The sequence below is a fragment of the Piliocolobus tephrosceles genome, chromosome 12, assembly GCF_002776525.5.
Source record: "Piliocolobus tephrosceles isolate RC106 chromosome 12, ASM277652v3, whole genome shotgun sequence".
Classification (NCBI taxonomy): domain Eukaryota; kingdom Metazoa; phylum Chordata; class Mammalia; order Primates; family Cercopithecidae; genus Piliocolobus; species Piliocolobus tephrosceles.
In genome coordinates this window covers 84,091,530-84,112,393 of record NC_045445.1, presented here as the reverse complement: position 1 = coordinate 84,112,393, position 20,864 = coordinate 84,091,530, and the positions used below count along the sequence as shown (strand labels likewise).

At 51.9% G+C, this 20,864-nt stretch overlaps 1 protein-coding gene across 3 annotated transcripts in view; it reads left to right on the top strand.

The window, feature by feature from the left end:
• STARD8 (StAR related lipid transfer domain containing 8) overlaps positions 1–15,075 on the top strand; it is a 38,661-nt gene extending 23,586 nt beyond the window's left edge. For 2 of the 3 annotated variants that reach the window (XM_023198462.1, XM_023198461.1), the window contains exons 2-14: positions 2,192–2,263; positions 4,595–4,676; positions 5,663–5,726; positions 6,474–7,879; positions 8,475–8,648; positions 9,505–9,664; positions 10,170–10,368; positions 10,789–10,999; positions 11,299–11,413; positions 11,674–11,898; positions 12,868–13,085; positions 13,187–13,363; positions 13,546–15,075. In XM_023198462.1, coding sequence (XP_023054230.1) covers positions 5,670–5,726; positions 6,474–7,879; positions 8,475–8,648; positions 9,505–9,664; positions 10,170–10,368; positions 10,789–10,999; positions 11,299–11,413; positions 11,674–11,898; positions 12,868–13,085; positions 13,187–13,363; positions 13,546–13,663 — 3,060 coding nt within the window. In that variant the 5' untranslated portion in view covers positions 2,192–2,263; positions 4,595–4,676; positions 5,663–5,669 and the 3' untranslated portion in view covers positions 13,664–15,075. Of the gene's footprint in view, positions 1–2,191; positions 2,264–4,594; positions 4,677–5,662; positions 5,727–6,461; positions 7,880–8,474; positions 8,649–9,504; positions 9,665–10,169; positions 10,369–10,788; positions 11,000–11,298; positions 11,414–11,673; positions 11,899–12,867; positions 13,086–13,186; positions 13,364–13,545 lie in introns of all 3 variants that reach the window. The other variant, XM_023198460.1, reaches the window with a different exon arrangement.
• Positions 15,076–20,864: the final 5,789 nt, after the last annotated feature.

The following is a 20,864-nucleotide window of genomic DNA, read 5'->3' as shown; positions in this document are numbered from 1 at the left end:
TACCCTAGAGATTTGCTCCCTTTCCTGGGGTAGCCATACTTGTGACCCTTTAGGGGCCACTCTCTGCTCCTGTGCCCGCCTCTCTGGAAGTCCTAACCTGGTCCATCTTCAGGCACCTCCCTTTTGTCCTCATAACAGGAAAGCAGAGCTGGCTGCCAGGATGGGTGCTGAGATGGGGAAAGGGTCTCATCGCAGGGGCATGACAGGAACAGGGACAGGGAGGTGGCTGTGGCAGCCAGCTCAGCTGTCCTAGTAGCAGAACCATGTTCCTCAAAGGCTCCCTGGGTAGCTGTGCAGTCCCTTTGGACTGGTCTTACATCACCTAGACTACCACTGGCCTGGAGCACAGGATCCTTTTTCAGGCTTGCATCGCCCCCTGCCAGACAGGTGGAGGTACTGCTAGCAGGGCTGTGTCAGACACTTTTCAGGGACCCCTCAGAGGTCCTGGCGATTCCTAGATCTCTATTTTAGGTCAGGAAGTTGTAGTAACATAAAACACACACACACACATCCACACACACACACACACACACACACACACGGAGAGAAAGAGATGAGAGAGAGAGAGAGACAGAGAGAGAGGCGGGTGCATGCAGAGACTGAGGTGCCTGTGGGTATATACAGGTGCACAGTCCCACAGTGATCCTCATGAGTCGTGGACATGAGCAGATTTGGCTACAGCTACGTGTAGAGACAGATGCTGTGGTGGACACTGAACTGTTGCATGCACTCACAGAAATGCACAGATGTTCATCCTTGCCCTTACCCCCATTTGCCCCCAAAACCTGCAGGGGCTCCAGGGGCTGCAGAGCCCTCTCTTCTTTCCCTCAAATCCTCATCAGTATGTGACCCTTGAGGAGCCCATTACTTTTTCTGACTGACTTTTAACTTCCCCCACTCTTCCCTCCACTGTCTACTCACCTAGCATCTCTGAAATACTGTTTTGTCCTTCATCTTATCTGTCCCAGCCACTAGGATTTCATCCTGGGTTTCCTTGTGAGTGAGCACTGGGAAGAGAGAGCTCTTCCTGTCTTGGAAAAACCTCACCAGCCTCCTTAGAGTCCTCTGGTCAGGGGGCCAGGTGAGACTGTGGCCACAGGTGCTGAGGAAGTGGAGGACGTGTTGAGGGCAGGACTCCGTGGCCAGATCAGCTCTGCTAAAGCCAGCTGACTTCCCCCACCATCCCTGCGATGCCAGGTCCCATGGTCCCAGCCCCACTCATCTTGGCATTACCTGGGTGGAAAGCAAATAACCGCCCGGGCAGGTGCAGGGCTTTGCTGCTGGTATTTGGCCTACTCTGACTAGAAGTGCCTCCTCTGTGGCTTCAGTCCAGCTGCACATCTCCGCTGGCGCTGGCAGGGGTGCCCAGCTCTGTGCCAGAACTCCCAGAGCAGAGGTGACAGGCTGACCTAGCCATGGTCCCCCAAGACCCCAACAGGCCAGTACTGTGTCTTCATGACACTCAGCACTGCACTATGACACAAATAGGCCAAGAGAGCTAGGGCAGTATTGGGAAGCTCCCTGAGGAGGGAGGACTGGAATGAGCATGGGGATGCTGCTGTCAGACTCAGCTGAGATTCCAACCCTGGCACTGCTGCTTTGTCCACTGTGAGACCGTAGGCTGAGCCTGTTTGTATGTCTGTAAAATGGGGATAGCAAAGCCATCACCGGTTATTGTGTGTGTGAAATGAGATTTGGCTGTCAAAGTGCTGAAGAATGTTACATGTGATGATGAGAAAGAGAAAGAGAGGAATGGTTGAGCATTCCTATTTCCTGCCTGGACTAGGCTGGTCTATCCAGGGCCTTGGAAGGGGATAGGTCCCTCAGAAAGGCTCGGGGGGTGGACACAGCTGTGGCTTCTTATCCCAGCAGGCCTCCTTGACCCCAGATGATCCTGGTTCCTGGGCAGGGGGTGGGAAAGTGGGAGGGCTTTGGAAGAGGCAGGGAATGAGACTCAAGAAAGCCAGGGCCAGGATGCCCAGACAGTAGGGTTTGGGGAGCAGAGGTCCTCCTGGCTGGCCATGACTTGGAGCAAATGTGCTAGGACCTCTGGCCTTCTCTTGCCATTTCTGGATCACCAGAATGAGATATCCCTGCCTGCTGGGGTTGAGCAGCATACACCTAGGGCCCTGGCGTCAGCACCCTCCTAACCCCATTTCTTTGCCTATTTCTTTCCCTTGTTCTGTTTTAGAAGCCGAGGCCAAAAGAGCATGTGAGTGGCTTCGAGCAACAGGATTCCCTCAGTATGTGCAGCTTTTTGAAGGTAAGGCCACTTAATTGTTTACCCTCCCCCGTTACATACTTCCCCTAGCACTCAGTTTTTTGTCTGTTAAATGGGGCAAGTTAGATTCTCTCTCCAGCTACACACAAGCAGTGTCTCCTGGCCCTGCTCCAATTTTTTTTCAGGGACTTTGCTCCTGCAGTTGCACCTTTCTCTCCCACATCATCTCTACGAGATTGCTCTCACAACTGCCACAAACTCTGCTGTTGCCCATGCCTTTAAAGTACCTTGTCTTGACCTGGGTCACCACATGGTACCAATCCTGAGGATGCCACGTGGGTACACACGGTGTGAAGAATGCCACCTGGAGTTGTACACCCTAGTGGCCCAGCCTTGGCCTCACTTGCACCACAGTGGTGGCCTCATTTCTCTGTTTTCCTTCATTTCTCTTTTGTGTTTTTCTAGAGTTCTTCACATTTGCTGTTTCCCTTCCCCTTTTCTTCCCACACCCCTACTGCACCCTGGCTTCACATCCACCTCGCCTGGTCAACTTGCCTGGTCAGTTCACCAGTGACCTCCATGTGGTCACACTCAGCGGTCACTTCCCAGTCCTCATCTTGCTCCATTTCTCAGCAGCGTTCAGTGCCACTGGCCACTTCTTCCTTTGGCTTCTGGAACACCCCCCTCTCCTGGCTGCCTTTCTGGCTGGGTTCTGTCTCCTTAGCTGACTCTGCTTCCTCTAACTGATGTCTAAAGGTTAGGATATCCCAGGGCTCGGTCCGGGGCCCTCTTCTCTCTCAACATTTCTTTCTCATGAGATCTTTCTCTAAGTACCATCCATATTCTGATGACTTCCAAATGTCCAGACCTCATCCCCAAGCTCCAGATTCATATATTTACAGCTGCCAATTCAATCTCTCTACTCTAATGTCTGATGGGTGTCTCGGATTAAACAGGTCTAAAACCAACTCCTGATGGTACCACCATTTACCCACTTACTCAAGCCCCATACCTAGGAGTCATCCTTAATTTAATTCCTCCTTGTTCCCATCTCCTGTATTTAACCCTTCAGCAAGACCTTTTTCCCTCCAGAACATATCTTGAATCAACCCACTGCTTACTACCTCCACTGCCACAGCCTGGTGTGACCCAGTGTCACGGCTCACCTGGGCTAGTACAGCAGCTTCCTGTGCTCTTGCACTCTCATCTCTACACTGCAGCTGGAGGGCTCTTGTTTGGCCATAGGTCTGACTGTCAGGCCTGCTCCAAGCCCTCTGATGGCCTCCCAGCACACTCAGAATGAAATACACACAGACGCTCTGTTCTGGCCTGTCAGACTGCATTCTCCAACCTCCACTGATTACTCTTACCTTTGTTCACAGGGCTCCTCTCTACACTTGCTCACACCAAGCTTTTTCCCTCTTCAGAGCCTTGATGCTGATGTTCCTCCTGCCTGGAACTCTCTTTGCAGTTTCCTTGCACAGCTGGCTGCTTCTCATCTTTCAGGACTCAGCTCAGATGTCACTGCTTCAGAAAGCTCTCTGCTGACCACCTCTCTACAAGCAGCCGCCACCCCTACCAGCCTCCCTTTATGCCATCATGCTGGCTGATGTCTTCCATGACGTTTGTAACTGCACCATCTTGGTTTTAAGTATCGTTGCTTATCTGTTTCCTTTAAGAGCGTAAACTCCATGAAGGCAGGAACCATTTTTGTTGTGTTCACTGTTGTATGCTGTATGGTTTGCTCAAATGCCTAGCACAAAGTAGATGCTCAATTGGATACTCATTAGTTGAATGAGTAAAGGAACAAATGGGCTTGCTTCACCAGTAAGGTAGAGAGCTGTGAGACTTCTCAGATTCTCTCTTCCATTCCCCCAACTCCTTTCTTTCCCCTCTCCCCTCCCTAAGTCCCAGGGAGTGGGCTCCTACTGCTCTGGGACACAGGGGGATGCAAGGTATTGTTTGGCTACTGTGCTGTCCTGTCCCTTCTGTCCTTGCTCCTGCCCTACTCCCCCAGGTTCACCTTGGGCCAAGGAGAAGTTTCCCTGCCCGAGCAGCCCAGGATTCAAAGGGGAATGGGGGAACCCATATTGGGCTCTTGGCAGTCACCTGGGGTCTTGGGCCTGCTATCTCCCATAGACCTGCCTCACTGACAGAATTCTTGGGTCCAGCTCAGCCCTCTAGGCCTCTCCCAGACCTTTCCCCTGAACTCCCTGGGCACCCTCCTTTATTCCTGACGTTTTTTCCCTTCTGCTTTGCCTCTTGTCTTCCTGCTCCCCCTCCTTCCTGGCCGTTCCCCTCCAGCTCAAGGGCTGCTGAGGCTGAGTTTGTGATATACCACTGGACTCATCTTTGCTTCTCTCTGCCATACAGAAGGTTCGTTTCCCCTGGATATTGGCTCTGTGAAGAAAAACCACGGTTTTCTGGACGAGGACTCTTTGGGGGCCCTGTGTAGGTAGGTGGGCTGAGGGTCAGGCCCGGGAAACCAAAGGCCCGGCTTGAAGCTTCCTCGTGGGAAAAAAACATCCCTTGTACCCTCTAACGGAGGAGGAGCCCAGCTTACTAACAAAGCTTATCTTCTGCGGTCACATTGCTCATTCTGTTCTTTGTGTTTGTGACACCCTCAACCACCCAGTCACTCTAGCTAGAAAGCCAAGATCTGGCCTTATGTCTTTTCTCCTAAAGTTATAGCCTCCAAATATTCCTCTGCTTCAGTCCCTCTCTACTTAAAAGAGCTTGGCCCTTGTTTGAGGCCAAACCATGGCTTCTCCTTGGATCGATCACAAGGCTTCAGCCTAACTGGCTTTAGTCTTGATAACCCATCTCTCCCCTCCCCTCTCCGCCTTCCCTCACCCCACTCCCAGATCCATCTAGATCCACCAGCCTCAGCATTGTAACAGCTCCAAATGGTTGTTCTTTCTGCTTAAAATTTGTCACTGCCTAAGGATAAAAATGCAGACTTTTTAGCATACAACCCAAAGCCCTTTGCAAGCTGGTTCATTAGCCTTAGCCCCACTGGTCTCATGCCCACTGATCTGTTTGCTGACTGTATACCTACAGTGTCCTGTGTAAGCTTGGGTAAGAGTCCCTGTTTCTCTCACTCTCAAAATCCCATTTGCGTCCTCCAGGACGCCTTCTCTGACTGCATCCCTTCTTCATGGAAGTTACTTGTCTCTCCCTGTGTTTGTCTGCTGTGCCTTCCGTCTGCTCTGTCTTGGAACATGTCCCATTTCTGTAGGGTTTATTTCCACTCTCTGTGAGCTCCTGGAGGGCAGAGACCATAATCTTGCCAGCATTGTCTCTGGTTCTTAAAACTTAGGAATATTGGAGTTTGCGAGAAGTTTTGATGGCTTGGGCATGTGAAGTGGTGGGTGCATCTCGGTAGGCTCTGCCAGGCTTTGGGGATGTCCACCTTGGGTGGACACTTCCACTTTATTACAGGAGGCTGATGACCTTGAACAATTGTGCCTCGATGAAACTGGAGGTTCATTTTCAAAGCAAGCAGGTGAGTCATGGCAAAGAACGGGTCTGTCGTCTTGTGGCGCCATAAGGAAACCCAGGGCATACGTAAACCATTTGTAAAACTAGCTGTAGTATCCCAGGAGTCTGAGATGTCCAGAGCAGTACCTTTCCCCAGCTAGGGGTAGAGATGGAGGAGATCTGTGACCCCGTTCTTTCCTGGGAACTCACTTTCTTGCTTTTTTTTTTTCTGGGGCTTTCTATACCAGAGGCCTGTAGTCAGGTGGGGCAGCCAAGTTACCAAAGCCTGGTCTCAGCTCTGCCTGATTGCTGAGGGACCTCAGGGACACCTCTTCCCTTCTGGGCCTCAGTTTCCCCATTTTGCAAAGAAGGAGATGAACTAGAAAATCTCAAATTCCGTCCACCTCTGTTGTGATTCTAATCTAAGACTACAGCCCAGAGCTTGGGAAGGTCTGTCACTGACTTAATGTATGTCATTGACCTTGGGCAAGTGGCCGCTGGTTTGTGGGTTTGTTCCCTATCTGTAAAATTGGAAGGGGGGTTAGATTAGTTACTTGACCATTACCATTACCATACATCTGGGCTCTGTCTGTGACTCCTGGCTTCCTCTGGCACTCCCAGAGCTAGCTCTACCCACCTAGGCCATGTTCTCAGCCAGAAAGCAGGGCCCTTCATCTCAGAGTCCCCCAGGAGTTTGGAAGCAGAGAGTGGAGTACAAGCAAGGACTTGTGGCCTGGGCTTCTCTGACCTGACCCTGCAGTGCCTTTCCCAGAATGAAGACTCAGAAGAGGAAGAGCAATGTACCATCAGTAGCCACTGGGCCTTCCAGCAGGAAAGTAAGTGCTGGTCTCCTATGGGGTCCTCTGATCTGTTGGCCCCACCGAGCCCTGGCCTGCCAGTGACCTCAAGCTGTGAGAGCGTCCTCACCGAGCTTAGTGCCACCTCTCTGCCAGTCATCACCGTGAGCCTACCACCCGAGCCAGCAGACTTGCCCTTGCCAGGCTGTGCCCCCAGCTTGAGTGACCGGCCCTTCCTCAGCCCCACCCAGGGCCAGGAGGGTCCCCAGGACAAAGCCAAGAAGCGCCATCGTAACCGTAGCTTCCTCAAGCACCTTGAGTCTCTGAGGCGGAAGGAAAAGAGTGGCAGCCAGCAAGCAGAGCCCGAACGTAGTCCAGCCGCCTCAGAGAAGGTCTCCAAAGCCTCATCTTTCCGCAGTTGTCGTGGCTTCCTCTCAGCCGGATTTTACAGGGCCAAGAACTGGGCCGCCACCTCAGCCGGTGGCAGTGGTGCCAACACTCGGAAGGCCTGGGAGGCTTGGCCTGTGGCCTTGTTCCGGCATCCTCAGCGGATACACCGGGGTGATTGCCTGGTGCATGTGCCTGGGGACCACAAACCAGGCACATTCCCTCGCTCCCTGTCCATTGAGAGCCTGTGTCCTGAGGACGGACACCGCCTGGCAGACTGGCAGTCAGGTAGGCGGTGGGGCTGTGAGGGGCGCCGGGGCTCCTGTGGCTCAACGGGCAGCCATGCCAGCACGTATGACAACTTACCTGAGCTGTACCCAGCTGAGCCTGCAATGGTTGGGGTCGAGGCTGAAGATGAAGGTGATGACGAGAGTGGGGGCAGCTATGCTCACCTAGACGACATCCTCCAGCACGTGTGGGGGCTACAGCAACGAGTAGAGCTGTGGTCTCGGGCCATGTACTCAGACCTGGGGCCTGGAGATGAGGAAGAAGAGGAGGCCACTTCATCAGTACAAATAGCCACAGTTGAGGTCAAACGCCAAGCTGAGGCTCTCAGCCAGATGGAGGTTCTGGCCCATGGAGAGTCCCCAGCCTGGGCCCAGGCTGAAGTCCAGCCAGCAGTCCTGGCTCCGGCTCAGGCTCCAGCTGAGGCTGAGCCACTGGCACAGGAAGAGACTGAGGCCGCGGCCCCAGCCCCAGCCCAGGACAGTGAGCAGGAGGCACATTCAGGCGGGGAACCCACCTTTGCCTCTAGCCTGTCTGTGGAGGAAGGACACTCCATTTCTGATACTGTGGCCTCCTCCAGCGAACTTGACAGTAGTGGGAACTCCATGAATGAGGCTGAGGCTGCGGGGCCCCTGGCTGGACTCCAGGCATCAATGCCCCGTGAACGGCGCGATTCAGGTGTTGGGGCCTCACTTACCAGACCCTGCAGGTGAGAGTTTGGGTTGGGATGGGGCGGACGCAGGGACTCCTGTTCTCTGTCTCTGAAGCTGATTTCTCAGTCGTGAGGCCCAGGGCTAAGTGCTTGGGGGCTGCATTATCCCCTCACAGCCAGCTCAGGAGAATAGAGTACAGGAGTTGGGAATCCAGAAAGTTAGGTCCAGAACCTGCCTCTGCTGTGGCCTTGAGGAAATGATGCTCTCCTCATTGGACCTCAGTTTCCTCATCTGTAAAGTGAGGGAGGATGCTAGAGGAGATGGTCTCTGGTCCCCAGGTTTGCCCATTCAGAGTTTCTTGGAGCAGCCCCTCCACGGTAGTTTTGGAATGGGCAGGGGGCTTCACTGCTTATTGGCACTAGATGGGCCTGAGCTCTGTGCCACCCTCCCCAAGAACTTCCTGGCCCCTAAGAAGCTGAGTCCAAGCTTTTTCCACCCTGGGGCCTCAGCAGCAGCGCTGAAAGTGGTCCCAACTCCCTGCATGTTTTCTTTGGAGAGAAAAAAGGGGACCAGAATAACACACACCTTTTCTAAGGTTTAGCCAAACCTGCTCCTCTGGGCCTCTCCACCCCTCTCACCGCCCCCCACCAGGAAGCTCCGTTGGCATAGCTTCCAGAACTCCCATCGGCCCAGCCTCAACTCAGAGTCGCTAGAGATCAACCGGCAGTTTGCAAGCCAGATCAACCTCCTGCACAAGGGCTCACTGCTGCGGCTTACTGCCTTCATGGAGAAGTACACTGTGCCCCACAAGCAGGGCTGGGTCTGGTGAGTGGCTCCTGGGCCATGGAGGGTGGGAAACTGCTGACTCAGGTCCACGGCCCCAGGCAGGGTCAGCCCAGGAGGTGGGTGCAGGCAGGCAGGGCCCACAGGCCAGGGGAGCAGTGTGATATGCCAGGAGGCTGGAGGGGCTTGGTGAGGCTGGGTATGGGGCAGAGGACCTGAAGTCCTCCAGCTGTGTCTACTCCATCTCAACCTCCGTGCTGCAACTAGTGAGATTGTTCTAAAATGCAGGTGTGGTTGTCACTCTCCAGATAAACACTTTTCTCTGGCTTCTCATTGTCCAGATTCCCTCCCACCATGACTCCTTCCTGTTCTGGTCCCGCTCCATCCTTCTGGCTCTTTAGCCTACCCCTCCTAAGCAACCCCACCTTACAGACCAGTGGGACCAGTCATCCTTCCGTGAACGTGCTATGATCTTTTTCCTGCCTCTTTGCCTTTGTTTGTGCTGTGCCTGGAATGCATTTTCCCCATTTCTCCTCTGGGACAATGCCTTCCTATCCCTCAAGAGCCTGCTGAGTTACCACATCCTCTCTGAAGCCTTCCCTAACTCACTAGGTACAGTTCCCCTCCCTCAATGGGTCTTCCCCTAAGTTCTTGGCCTCCTACTGGCCACGAGTTGTTACTGCCTATTGACACAGTTATCTCCTTGGCCGGACTGAGAGCTCTCTGTGTTCCTCTGTGACTCCCTGGGGCTGCGCCCAAACCAGGTGCTTGATGAGTGTTGACTCTGGGACAGTGGTGTGTGCCTTATCCTCCTCACCCCACCTGATCCTCTAAGACTGCAGGCAGAGTCTCCAAACTGTGTTCTCCCTATCTGATCACTTGTCATTCTCCCAAACAGGTCAATGCCCAAGTTCATGAGGAGAAACAAGACCCCAGACTACCGGGGACAGCACGTATTTGGGGTGCCACCCCTCATCCATGTGCAGCGCACGGGCCAGCCACTGCCACAGAGCATTCAGCAAGCCATGCGCTACTTGCGCAGCCAGTGCCTGGACCAAGTGAGCCCTTGTGGGGCAGCCTGTAGGGGGATGGTACAGGGGTGGGGTGCTGGTGGGCAGTGGGCTGAAGGCTGAGGAGCTGGGGAGAGGAACTGCTCTGGCCTTCCCTCTCACTTGGGCTGGTCCACCAGAGGCTTTTGCTGTTCTCAGCAAGGACCAGCAAGGATGAAACTCCTTTCTACTCCTTAGGCCCAGCTCTGTGCTACCTTCTTTCCGGCCCAGGCTCCATAGTCCTTATCTTCTGGGGAGCCTGAATTTGCCTAGATCCACCTTTTCCTACTCATCTCCACAAAAGCATCTTTTCTTTTTTGTCCTGAAGCTATAAAAATCCTTCTCTTTGATTTTCCCATTTGTCTCCTACCCTGCCCCTCAGGAGACCTGGTAGGCTTTGAAGTCTCTGGGGTGGCCTAAGCTCCTGACACCCAGGCCAGGACTGGCCTCACATTCTCCCTCCTACTCACGCATGTCTTCTTCCCTCCCTCCCTCCCTCCCTTGCATGGACCAGGTAGGCATCTTCCGCAAGTCTGGGGTCAAGTCCAGGATCCAGAAACTGCGCCAAATGAATGAGACCTCGCCTGACAATGTCTGCTATGAGGGCCAGTCAGCCTACGACGTGGCTGACCTGCTAAAGCAATATTTCCGGGACCTGCCTGAGCCCATCTTCACCAGCAAGCTCACCACCACTTTCCTCCAGATCTACCAGCGTGAGTCACCCACTCTTATCCCCAACAGCCTGCCCCATTCTCAACCTCCCTGAATCCCAGGCCTTGTGGAAGATAAGCCTGGTGCCGGCAAATGTAGCTCGACCTGTGAGCTGATTGGAACAGTTACTGTCTGGAGTTGGAAAGGCCCTTGCAGAGAGACCATTCTGCTTCCCCAAACCCATTATATGGAAGGGTAGACTGAGGCCCTGAGGGGAGAAAGGGAAACTACCTAAGGTTACACTGTACATTAGTAATAAAGCTAGATCAAGCACCCAGAGACCTCACAGAACTGAACTTTTCCCTTCCCTCTCGCCGCTCCCCTCGGGACTTCTGTGCCTTTTGCCCCCTTGGAAGCAGGAGGCTGGCTGCTGAGGCCTCTGGGGAAGTAAGGAAGGCTCTTCTTCCTTTGCTTCCTCACAGTCCTCCCCAAGGATCCGTGGTTGGCAGCAGCACAAGCCGCCACCTTGCTGCTCCCCGATGAGAACCGAGAGGTGCTACAGACTCTGCTCTACTTCTTAAGTGACATTGCCTCTGCCGAGGAAAACCAGATGACAGCAGGCAACCTGGCAGTGTGCCTGGCGCCCTCCATCTTCCACCTCAATGTCTCTAAGAAGGAGAGCCCCTCTCCCAGGTGAAATGGGGCACGGCATGTCAGGGCTGGGCCAGGTCCAGAAAATTTGGGCCCCATTGGACTTTTGGCTTCTGATGGCTGGCACTGCTGTGTCTCGTCCTCACCACAAGGAGTAAGCCTGACTCCTCAGGGACCCTGGGCTGGTGGGATCTGTGGAGCAGGGCCTTCCAAAAGGCAGCAGGTTGTTTTGTGGCCAAGTTTGGCAAAGTGGCTTCCTGGCAGCTACAAGGCAGCCTGTCTGTCATCTTGTCTTGTGCCCTTGTGCCATCTCTCCTCTCACCACCTCCTGCCCCATTTAGGATCAAGAGCAAACGCAGCCTTGTTGGTAGGCCAGGCCCTAGGGACCTGAGTGACAACATGGCAGCCACCCAGGGCCTGTCGCACATGATCAGTGACTGCAAGAAACTTTTCCAGGTGAGTAACCCCAGGCCATGGTGCCTACTTACCAGACCTGGGGGAACCATCAGGCCTGACCTCGGTGCCCCAAGTCAGGGATAGGACCCAATTTGACACATACCCCTCAAGCTTATACCCCCAACTCTTCCTCCACAATGTTTCTCATCTACCTTGCTGTGGTAGCTGGACCTCTCCACTGCCCTTAATGTGAACCTGACAGACCCCATGGGGTCTCCTCCTCTCTGGAGCTGCAGCCCATTGTGTGTGTGCCCTCTCAGGTGCCCCAGGACATGGTGCTGCAGCTGTGCAGCTCCTACAGTGCAGCTGAGCTCAGCCCTCCCGGCCCAGCCCTGGCTGAGCTGCGTCAGGCCCAAGCTGCAGGGGTAAGCCTGAGCCTCTACATGGAGGAGAGCATCCAGGACCTGCTGCGTGATGCTGCTGAGCGCTTCAAGGGCTGGATGAGCGTGCCAGGGCCCCAGCACACAGAGCTGGCTTGCAGGAAGGTGAGTACCACACCACGGCTGGCTGCTATGGGGCTGGGAGAGCATGGTGCAGGCAAGGGGAGTCAGGGAACCCAAAGGAAGGAGCCGGAGAGGAGCTGCCCCCCAAGTCTCGCTGTGCCTCGGCCTTGTCCTTGGAGAGTGTCAGAGAGTCAAGAAAGTACCTTAAGGAATCAAGAACCAAATGAGACCAAGGGAACTCTCTCAGGAACCACCGGCCAGAATGACCTTCCAAAAGCCCCATTCCAGATACGATGCTGCTTTGATAGCCTCAACTCCCATCTCTCCCTGCCCCGCAGTCCAGCTGAATCCTTGCATTTTGCACCTTTGTGCGGTCCTGCTGCCTGGACTGCCCTGACCCCGAGCATTACATTTCCCGAGGCACCTTTAGCGACAATGGAATGTGTTCCTCCTCCATTCAGAACCTTCTGTCATGCCCCAGGATGGAGGGGATTTCTCTCTGTTCCCCTCTGGGCACTGGTCATGCTCTTTCTTGGACGTGGATTCTGAGTAAGATTGCAAGCCTGAAGTGTCCTGTGTAAAAAACGGTCATAACAAAACCTCCCATGTAGGATCAGGGTGAGTGCCTAGTACATACAAAAGGCTCTGTAAGTGGCAGCTTTTGTTGTGCATGTGTTTTACTGCCTGTGCTAGATGGCGAGCTCCTTGACAATCACCATCTTCCTGCACCTCCAAGCACTGTGCCCATCATGGTAGGGCCTGAGAGGCCTCTGAGAATGTGTGCCCCATCATCTCTTTATGCTAACAGACTGAAAAGCAGACATCCAGAAAAGAGAGAGAGAGGGCAGGGAGCATGGGAGCACTGTCTCAGTCTGGCCAGGGTTAGCAGAGGAGCTCTGCAGCCTACCCTATTAAACCTCAGGCGCTGCGGTTTGAGGCCTGGACTTAGGGCTGGAGTCAGAGTTCTCCAGCCCTGACAGCTGCCCCCATCCCCACTCCTGTGGCTCACAGGCACCGGACGGGCACCCCCTGCGGCTGTGGAAGGCGTCCACAGAGGTGGCAGCCCCCCCAGCTGTGGTGCTGCATCGTGTTCTCCGGGAGCGGGCCCTCTGGGATGAGGATCTGCTGCGGGCCCAGGTGCTGGAAGCCCTGATGCCGGGTGTGGAGCTGTACCACTATGTCACCGACAGCATGGCACCCCATCCCTGCCGCGACTTTGTGGTGCTTCGGTGAGGGGCCGCAGCTGCTACCCTGCTGTGCTGGGGGGGCCAGAGAAGTGGGGTGGAAACCAGCACTAGGAATCTGAGCCTATGTGTCCTTTCTCCAACAGGATGTGGCGCTCTGACCTGCCTCGTGGGGGTTGCCTGCTTGTCTCCCAGTCCCTGGATCCTGAGCAACCTGTGCCAGAGTCGGGTGTGCGGGCCCTCATGCTCACGTCCCAGTACCTCATGGAGCCTTGTGGCTTGGGCCGCTCTCGGCTCACACACATCTGCCGGGCTGACCTCAGGTACCAGGCCTGGGACAGCCTGCTCGACCCCCTTGGCCTTGACCCCCTCCCCTGCCTCTGCCCCTCCTTTTTGCCCCATGCTGTCGATCCCTGGGGCTGGGACAAGTCCTTTCTTCCTTCTCCCTGGTGAGGGCTCCAGGGAAAAACACATTGCTCATGCCTGGTTTCTTCTACTTCCCTAGGGGCCGTTCTCCTGATTGGTACAACAAAGTCTTTGGGCACCTGTGTGCCATGGAAGTGGCAAAGATCCGGGACTCCTTCCCCACCCTGCAGGCAGCGGGCCCTGAGACAAAACTGTGAGCCTTGGGCTGGTCCCAGGGTGGCACCACCCAGGCCCCCTGGGCACCAAGGGAGTGAGGGGGAATAAGAGCAGAGCAGCCCCCTGGGTGCTGCTGTCAGGAGCAGAGCCAGGACCAGGTGGCTCCAGCTGCCTGTCCTGTCCCCTTTCCTAAAGCTCCTCTGCACATAGAGGGGAGAAAAAGAGAATTTGGGCAACTCCACTCCCCCTTCACCCCCAACCCTGTATTCTACTCTCCCGAAAAGAGAAGAGAATCGCATGAGTAGCAAGACTACTGCCGCCAGCCACCTGCCTGTGAGGCCGCTACTTGGCCTGAAGCCTCCACAGCTCCCCGCCTGCAGGGGCAAAGAGGTCGACAGCAGTGCGTGATCCCAGCTCTCCACCAGACTGAGAGGGCAAGCCGTCTTGTTTCCTGCAAGGGTGCTTTTGAGATTGGACAGGAGGTTCTGGTCCTGCCTTTGGGGCCAACACTGGCCCTGAAGTGTCTTTTTCAGAGGAATTGGACTGGAGTGAATGGGCACAGGGGTGGAGCGCAGGGCAGCCCCAATCACCATGAGCTGTTTCATTTGTGTAAATATGATGCTGAATTTTAAGAGGCTGAGTTAAGAGTAGGCACTGACAGGCCCCTAATAAGCGACATGACGATTTGGCATAGATTGGGATGTGAGGGTGGAGAAGCTTCCTTTCTCAAGTCTCAAGATGCCAATGAAACCAGTTTTCCCTGACTTGGGTTTCACACTTTATCTGCCACCCCACGGGGTCCTGTGTAGCCTTTGTCCACACACTGCCACTGCCCAGGCCAAGCAAAAGCAGAGTGTGGTTAAGAGACAAGGGTCTGTGTCATTGTCCCTTTTGCTTATGGTAGTGGGCTAACATAACAGCCCCTTTCTCAAGCAGAGACCTGGCCCCTGGGCCAGACAGATGGAAGGGCCTATCTTAGCCAGCTGGAGCTTAAGCCAAACCTGTTCTGTCCCACTGGCCAGCCATCTTTGCTCACATGGAAATTCAAATGCCATTCAAAGGCCACTGGTGCTTTATTTTTCTATCTGCTGAGTAAACTGAAATGAGATGGGTCCCAACCACCACTGTAATTTTCAAGCCTATTTTATTTGTACCTGTAAATACTGTACAGTTTATATATATATATATATATGTGTGTGTGTGTATATATTTGTGTTTATATAGATACACACACACGTGTATATATATATATATATACGTATATATATATATACACACACACGCATTTGCACAGACACACATACGTATCAATTCTCATGAGTGTATTATAATCTCTGGTGGGGGCAAGGGTCTGGAAGGCCTGAGGGGCATTTCAGATGAGAATGGAGAGGCAGAGAGCCAGGTGCAGCAGGATCCCTTAGATCAATAAAGCATTACCAGAGATGCACTTTAACTGTGTGGCTGTCTTTGCTGACAATGGGCTAGGGACTGGGGACTTGGGTTGTGACTGAGGCTTCAGTGTTAGGGCTCAGAGCATTGAGCATTCACCCCACCCTCTGCTGAGTCCCAGCTTACTGGCAACAGGTCTTGGGGTGAGTCCACAGGAAGAACGGGGAGGGCCTCAGCTCTTCTCTTTGGAGAGGGATTTGTGGCCAGGCATGGTGGGGGGGAGGGGGTGCGGAGAAGAGGTGGAAAGTTAGCCAGAACTTGGGAAGAAGCTACAAACCCCATCTCATGACCTGGCCACAAGCATGAATGACCTCAGGCATCTTAGAGAGAGATGAGCCTGGCTAAGCGGCCATTCCTTCCCATTCTAAACAGCTTGAATGAAGAGTGAAGTCCCAGCCCCAGGAGGCTTAGGGGGCCCTGTGCCACTTGTAAGCCAATCTAAGAGGTCTGAGTGCCTCAAGGCAGCCTCTGGTATGGCTCCAGTGACCAGCAAAGCCCAGGGGCCTAGAGAAACTCTCTCATCTTGACTTTCCCAAAGGAAGGGGCTTTCCTCTGCCGTATTACATGGCCATAAAATCCCAGGCTCTGAAGAGTAGCTAGAGAGAAAGTCCAGGCTTTGGACTTTTGCATCCCTGAAGTGCTCTCAGTAGCCTGGGCAGGCAAGCCCTGCTCTCTGGGTACCTCAACCTCCTCATGGGTCAAACGAGGCCAGTCATACCTTGCCACAAGCCTGTCTCGGTAAGTGTTCAGGTTTCACCACCCAAGTCTGCACTCCGACCCGGCCTACACAGTGAGGTGCCTGTCCAGTCCCGCTGCTCTGTCACCTTCTTCATTCTGTCTTGGGCTCAGTTGTCCCTACATGCCTTGGCCTTTCTTCACTGCTGCCACCTAGGGGTCTTGGCTAGCCCTGGAAGTGAGTGAGTTAGAGCAGAGGACCCAGTCAGCCCCCTGCCTTTGGGAAAACTAAATGGAGGCCCCTTGTGTCTGAGTATGGGCTGGGAGATCACTCCGGCAGTGCTGGGCTTAAGGGATACCAGTGTGATGCTCTGGCCAGTAGTTCTTGAGGAAGGCATTGGGGCCTTCTGGCCCAGGCACTGCCCACCTTCTCTTGGAAGGAGGTTGGTGGTAGGGTACAGAGGATGGGACTCAGCACTCAGATAATGGTTGCTAGGAGACGGATAAAGAGGAGGGATCCTCTTGAAAGGGCCAGAGAGTTCCCCCAACCTTGCAGCTCTGGACTCTGCTACCCTGACCCAGTCGCCCAGTGTCTGGCAGTGTGGAAGAGGTAGCTCCAAGTAGGAGAGCTTCTGTTGGGCCTTAGCATCCTCGTGTGTAAAGCAGGGCTCCCATCCCTCATCTCTGCCTACTCCACCGTGCCTCTAGATGTAGGAATGAGTTTCATGATGAGGCTGCCCAGGCCTTCCGTTCCCACCCACAAAGCAAGCACCACCCGTGGCCATTTCTAGCCCTGAGTCTTGTACCTCTGCCAACCCTAAGTAGGCTTCATTTCCCTGGTGCCAGAGAACGTGCCTTCAAATTTCCAGTCCCACTGCCCGTAGTCTCTATTCTTGTGCTTTCCCTGACCCACTGTCTCAAAGAAACCAGGTCGCAGGGGAATCCCGCAAAGAAATCAAACGATCTGCCTATGAGCTTTGATTATTGTTTCCTAGTCTCCAGTGCCCTGTTGCCAGAATGACTGAGGGTAGATGGTGGTCAGACCCAGGCTCAAATCTAGCTATATCATTTCCTGGCTGTGTGACCTTAAGTGGCACATTTAACATGTCTGATTACTTTTCCCTCTCAGAAAATAAGGGTAAGAATCATTTACATCTTGTAAGGTTGTTGTCAAGGTTAAATGAGCCAATAGTTGTGAATGTGGTTGCACAGTGCCTTGCACATAGCAGACATCAAAATATGGTAACCCCCTGCCTGCCCTGTGTCTTTCCTGCCAGTCAGACTCCATAGGGAGAACTTGGTCCCCTCATCTGGGATCTCCAGCTCCAAGATGAGGAGGAGTGGGTGGGCTCTTCTCCCATCAGGAAAAAGATGAGCAGCCAGCATCTGCCTGTTGTCAGTGAAGGCAATGAAGAAACATGTTGCAATGGAGACTTCATGGGGGGATGGCACCATGCAAGTGGGCCCCAGTAGTGTGGATGGAGCAGAACATACTGGTAAAGACAAAGATGATGGCAAGGACTGCCAAGAGCTTTACACCTGTATGTAACAAAGCTTCCGAGCTCCTTGCTCAAGGCCTGGGGGTGTGGAGATGGGTGGAAGAAAGCCCAAGGCAGTCTGACATGGAGCTACACAGGGGATAGGGTTGGGGCTATGGAGATCTAGGGAACTTCAATAGCTTATGGCCTTCACCCAGTGATGGAGAGGAGTCAGCAGTCTGGGCTATCAACAAGGAAGGCAAACAGAACTCAAGAGATGGGCATGGGGACTCCATTGCATGAAGCTGCAGCCAATAGGGAAAAAAGTCTCAGAAAGTGGCTTGGGGCTGGCAACCAATGCAATACTTTCTGGGGAGAGAGTCACTTGTGAGCCAGTCGGTAGCAGGGTCTGAATATTAGCTACCCACCAGGTGCCAAGGAGGGAATCAAATCAACACTTTCCCCTTCATCTAGGGCAGATAAACTGGTCAGGAAGCTGGCAACTTGGCCCCTGCCCATTATGTCCTCATCCTCACTCAAGAAACAGAGTGGAATAGCTCGGGGCAGCTGAACTTGCACGTGCATCAAGGTGGAGAGGAAAGCAGATGCCATTGTTGCCATGGCAGTTGACCAAGGGGTCACAGCACCAATGGAACAGAATAGAGAATGCAGAAACAAATCCACACATCTACAATGAACTCATTTTTGACAAAGGTGCCAAGGACATACACTTGAGAAAAGACAGTCTCTTTAATAAATGCTGCTGTGAAAACTGGATCTCCATATGCGGAATAAAATGAGATGCCTATCTCTCTCCATATACAAAAGTCAAATCAAAATGGATTAAAGATGAAAATCTAAGGTCTCAAATTGTGAAACTACTACAAGAAAACATTGGGGGAGATTCTTCAGGACATTGGTCTGGGCAAAGATTTCTTCAGTAATAACCCACAAACCCAGGTAACCAAAGCAAAAATGGACAAATGGGATAACATCAAGTTAAAAAGCTTCTGCACAGCAAAGGAAACAATCAACAAAGTGAAAACACAACCGACAGAATGGGAGAAAATATTTGCAAACTACCCATCTGACAAGGGATTAATAAACGGAGTATACAAGGAGCCGAAACAAGTCTATAGGAAAAAAAATCGAATCAAAATGGGCAAAAGATTTGAATACACATTTCTCAAAAGAAGACATAAAAACGGCAAACAGGCGTATGAAAAAGTGCTCAACATCACTGATCATCAGAGAAACGCAAATCAAAACTAGAATGAGATACCATCTCACCCCGATTAAAATGGCTTATATATAAAAGACAGGCAATAACAAATGCTGGTGATGATGTGGAGAAAAGGGAACCCTCGTACACTGTTGGTGGGAATGTAATTAAGCACAACCACTATGGAGGGCAGTTTGGAGGTTCCTCAAAAAGCTAAAAATAGAGCTACCATATGATTCCACAATTCCCCTGCTAGGTATATACCCAAAAGAAAGGAAATCAGTGTATTGAAGAGATATATGGACTCCCGTAATTGCTGCAACACTGTTAACAACAGCTAAGATTTGGAAACAACCTAAGTGTCTGTCAACAGATGAACAGATAAAGAAAATGTGGTACCTATACACAATGGAGTACTATTCATACATAAAAATGAATGAGATCCAGTCACTTGCAACAACGTGGATGGGACTGGAGATCATTACGTTAAGTGAAATAAGCCAGGCACAAAAAGACAAACATCACATGTTCTCACTTATTTGTGGGATCTAAAAATCAAAACAATTGAACTCATGGATATAGGGAGTAGAAAGATGGTTACTGTTACCAGAGGCTGGGAAGGGTAGTAAGGGGGTGGGTGGGGGGAGGTAGAGATGGCTAATGGGTACCAAAAAAAAAAAAAAAAAAAGAAAGAGTGAATAAGACCGCTATTTGGTAGCACAACACGGTGACTATAGTCAATAACAACTAAATTGTACATTTAAAAATAACTAAAAGAGTATAATTGGATTGTTTGTAACACAAAGGATCAAAACTTGAGGTGATGGATACCCCATTTATCCTCATGCAATTACTATGCATTGCATGCCTGTATCGAAACATCTCAATTACTCCACAAATATATATACCTACTATGTACCTACAAAAGTTTTTTTAAAAAATTAAAGAATGTTTTTGTTTGTTTTATTGATGGGATCACTTAAAACCTGGGGTCGGTGGGGAGAGAGCAAAATTCAAAGGCACCCTTGGGAATTCATTATATGAAACAATCAGAATTTGTTATCTGGGGCAGTTGCAGGCACCGGACATAAAAACCTGCTTTCCTTTAGGCATTTGAAAATTAAAAAAAAAAAAAAAAAAAAAAATGGCTTGCAGACCACTACCTTTGCCACATCTCAGGAATCAGGAAGCCCAGGTTAGGAATCATCACATCAGGAGAGTATAGGATGGGCTCTGGAGCCAGACTGCCTGGATTCAAATTCAGCACCATTACTTACTATCTCTGTGACTCTGTCATCTTCTCAAGGAGTCATGTAGCTAGTAACCCAAGTGACCATATAGCTAGTTACCCAGTCTGCCTCGTACCAAAGTGTGTGCTCATAACTCCTCCAGTGGGCTTCAAACTTCAGTGAGCATCAACATCACCCTGGTGGACTGTTAAAACATGGGCTGCTAGGCCCCACACCCAGAGTTTCTGATTCAACCGATCTGGGGAGAAGCCTGAGAATTTGCATTTCTGACAAGATGTCAGGTGATGGTGATGCTGCTGGTTCAGGCACCACACTTTGAAAACCAGTGATCTATAAAGTGAGGAGGTTAATTATGATGACATAAGTTTCATTCAACTGAATTCAAATCAGAAGATGTTTGAACTCCCCCTCAGTCCCTGCAGACCAGGGACTCAGGGCTCAAAGGCATTATCACTTTCTATTACAGCTGCAGGGCTTACTTATACTCACTGAACTTCAGTTTTCTTATCTTTAAAATGGGAATGATACTACCTTATGAGGAGGTTATGAGTAGTCAACTTGATTGTTTCTAGCATTTGATGAGTACTTTCAAAGTGGCAAATCACCTGCTATTTGTCTTGTTAGTAATACTGCACATCTTCTTTTGTTACGCAGTACAGTGCCCACTGCTAGGTTTAGGCAGAGATGATCTTGGGAAGAAGGGTCTGTGGAAGAGGACAGAAAGGTTGCCTGTTCTGCCATACCTTCCTCTGGCTCCAAGCTATATCACTACTCGGTCTCTGACTTTAAGGCTCTTCCCCTCTGAGACTCTCCTTTCAAGATCTTCCACTGCTCAGACCCTGATGGCTTGTGTTTCATTTTAACAATGCTGTCCATTCTCTTCGTGAAAACTACGGGAATCTCAAACTGAAATTCCTGCAGGAACCAGGCAGTTAGCACACATAAGCAAAGCATACTGGGTAAAGACCATAATGATTGCAGAGTTCATACCCCATCTAAAGAGGGCAGCAGCTATTCCCTTCTCATCCGTTATGGATAGGTGGGAATGTGGGTCCAGATGCTCCAGATGCGGATAGCTACATCTTCTGATTTTTCCAGGGAATCTAGAAATCCAGATTTGGTTTTGGGATTTTTTTTTTTTTTTTTTTTTTTTTTTTTTTTTTTTTTT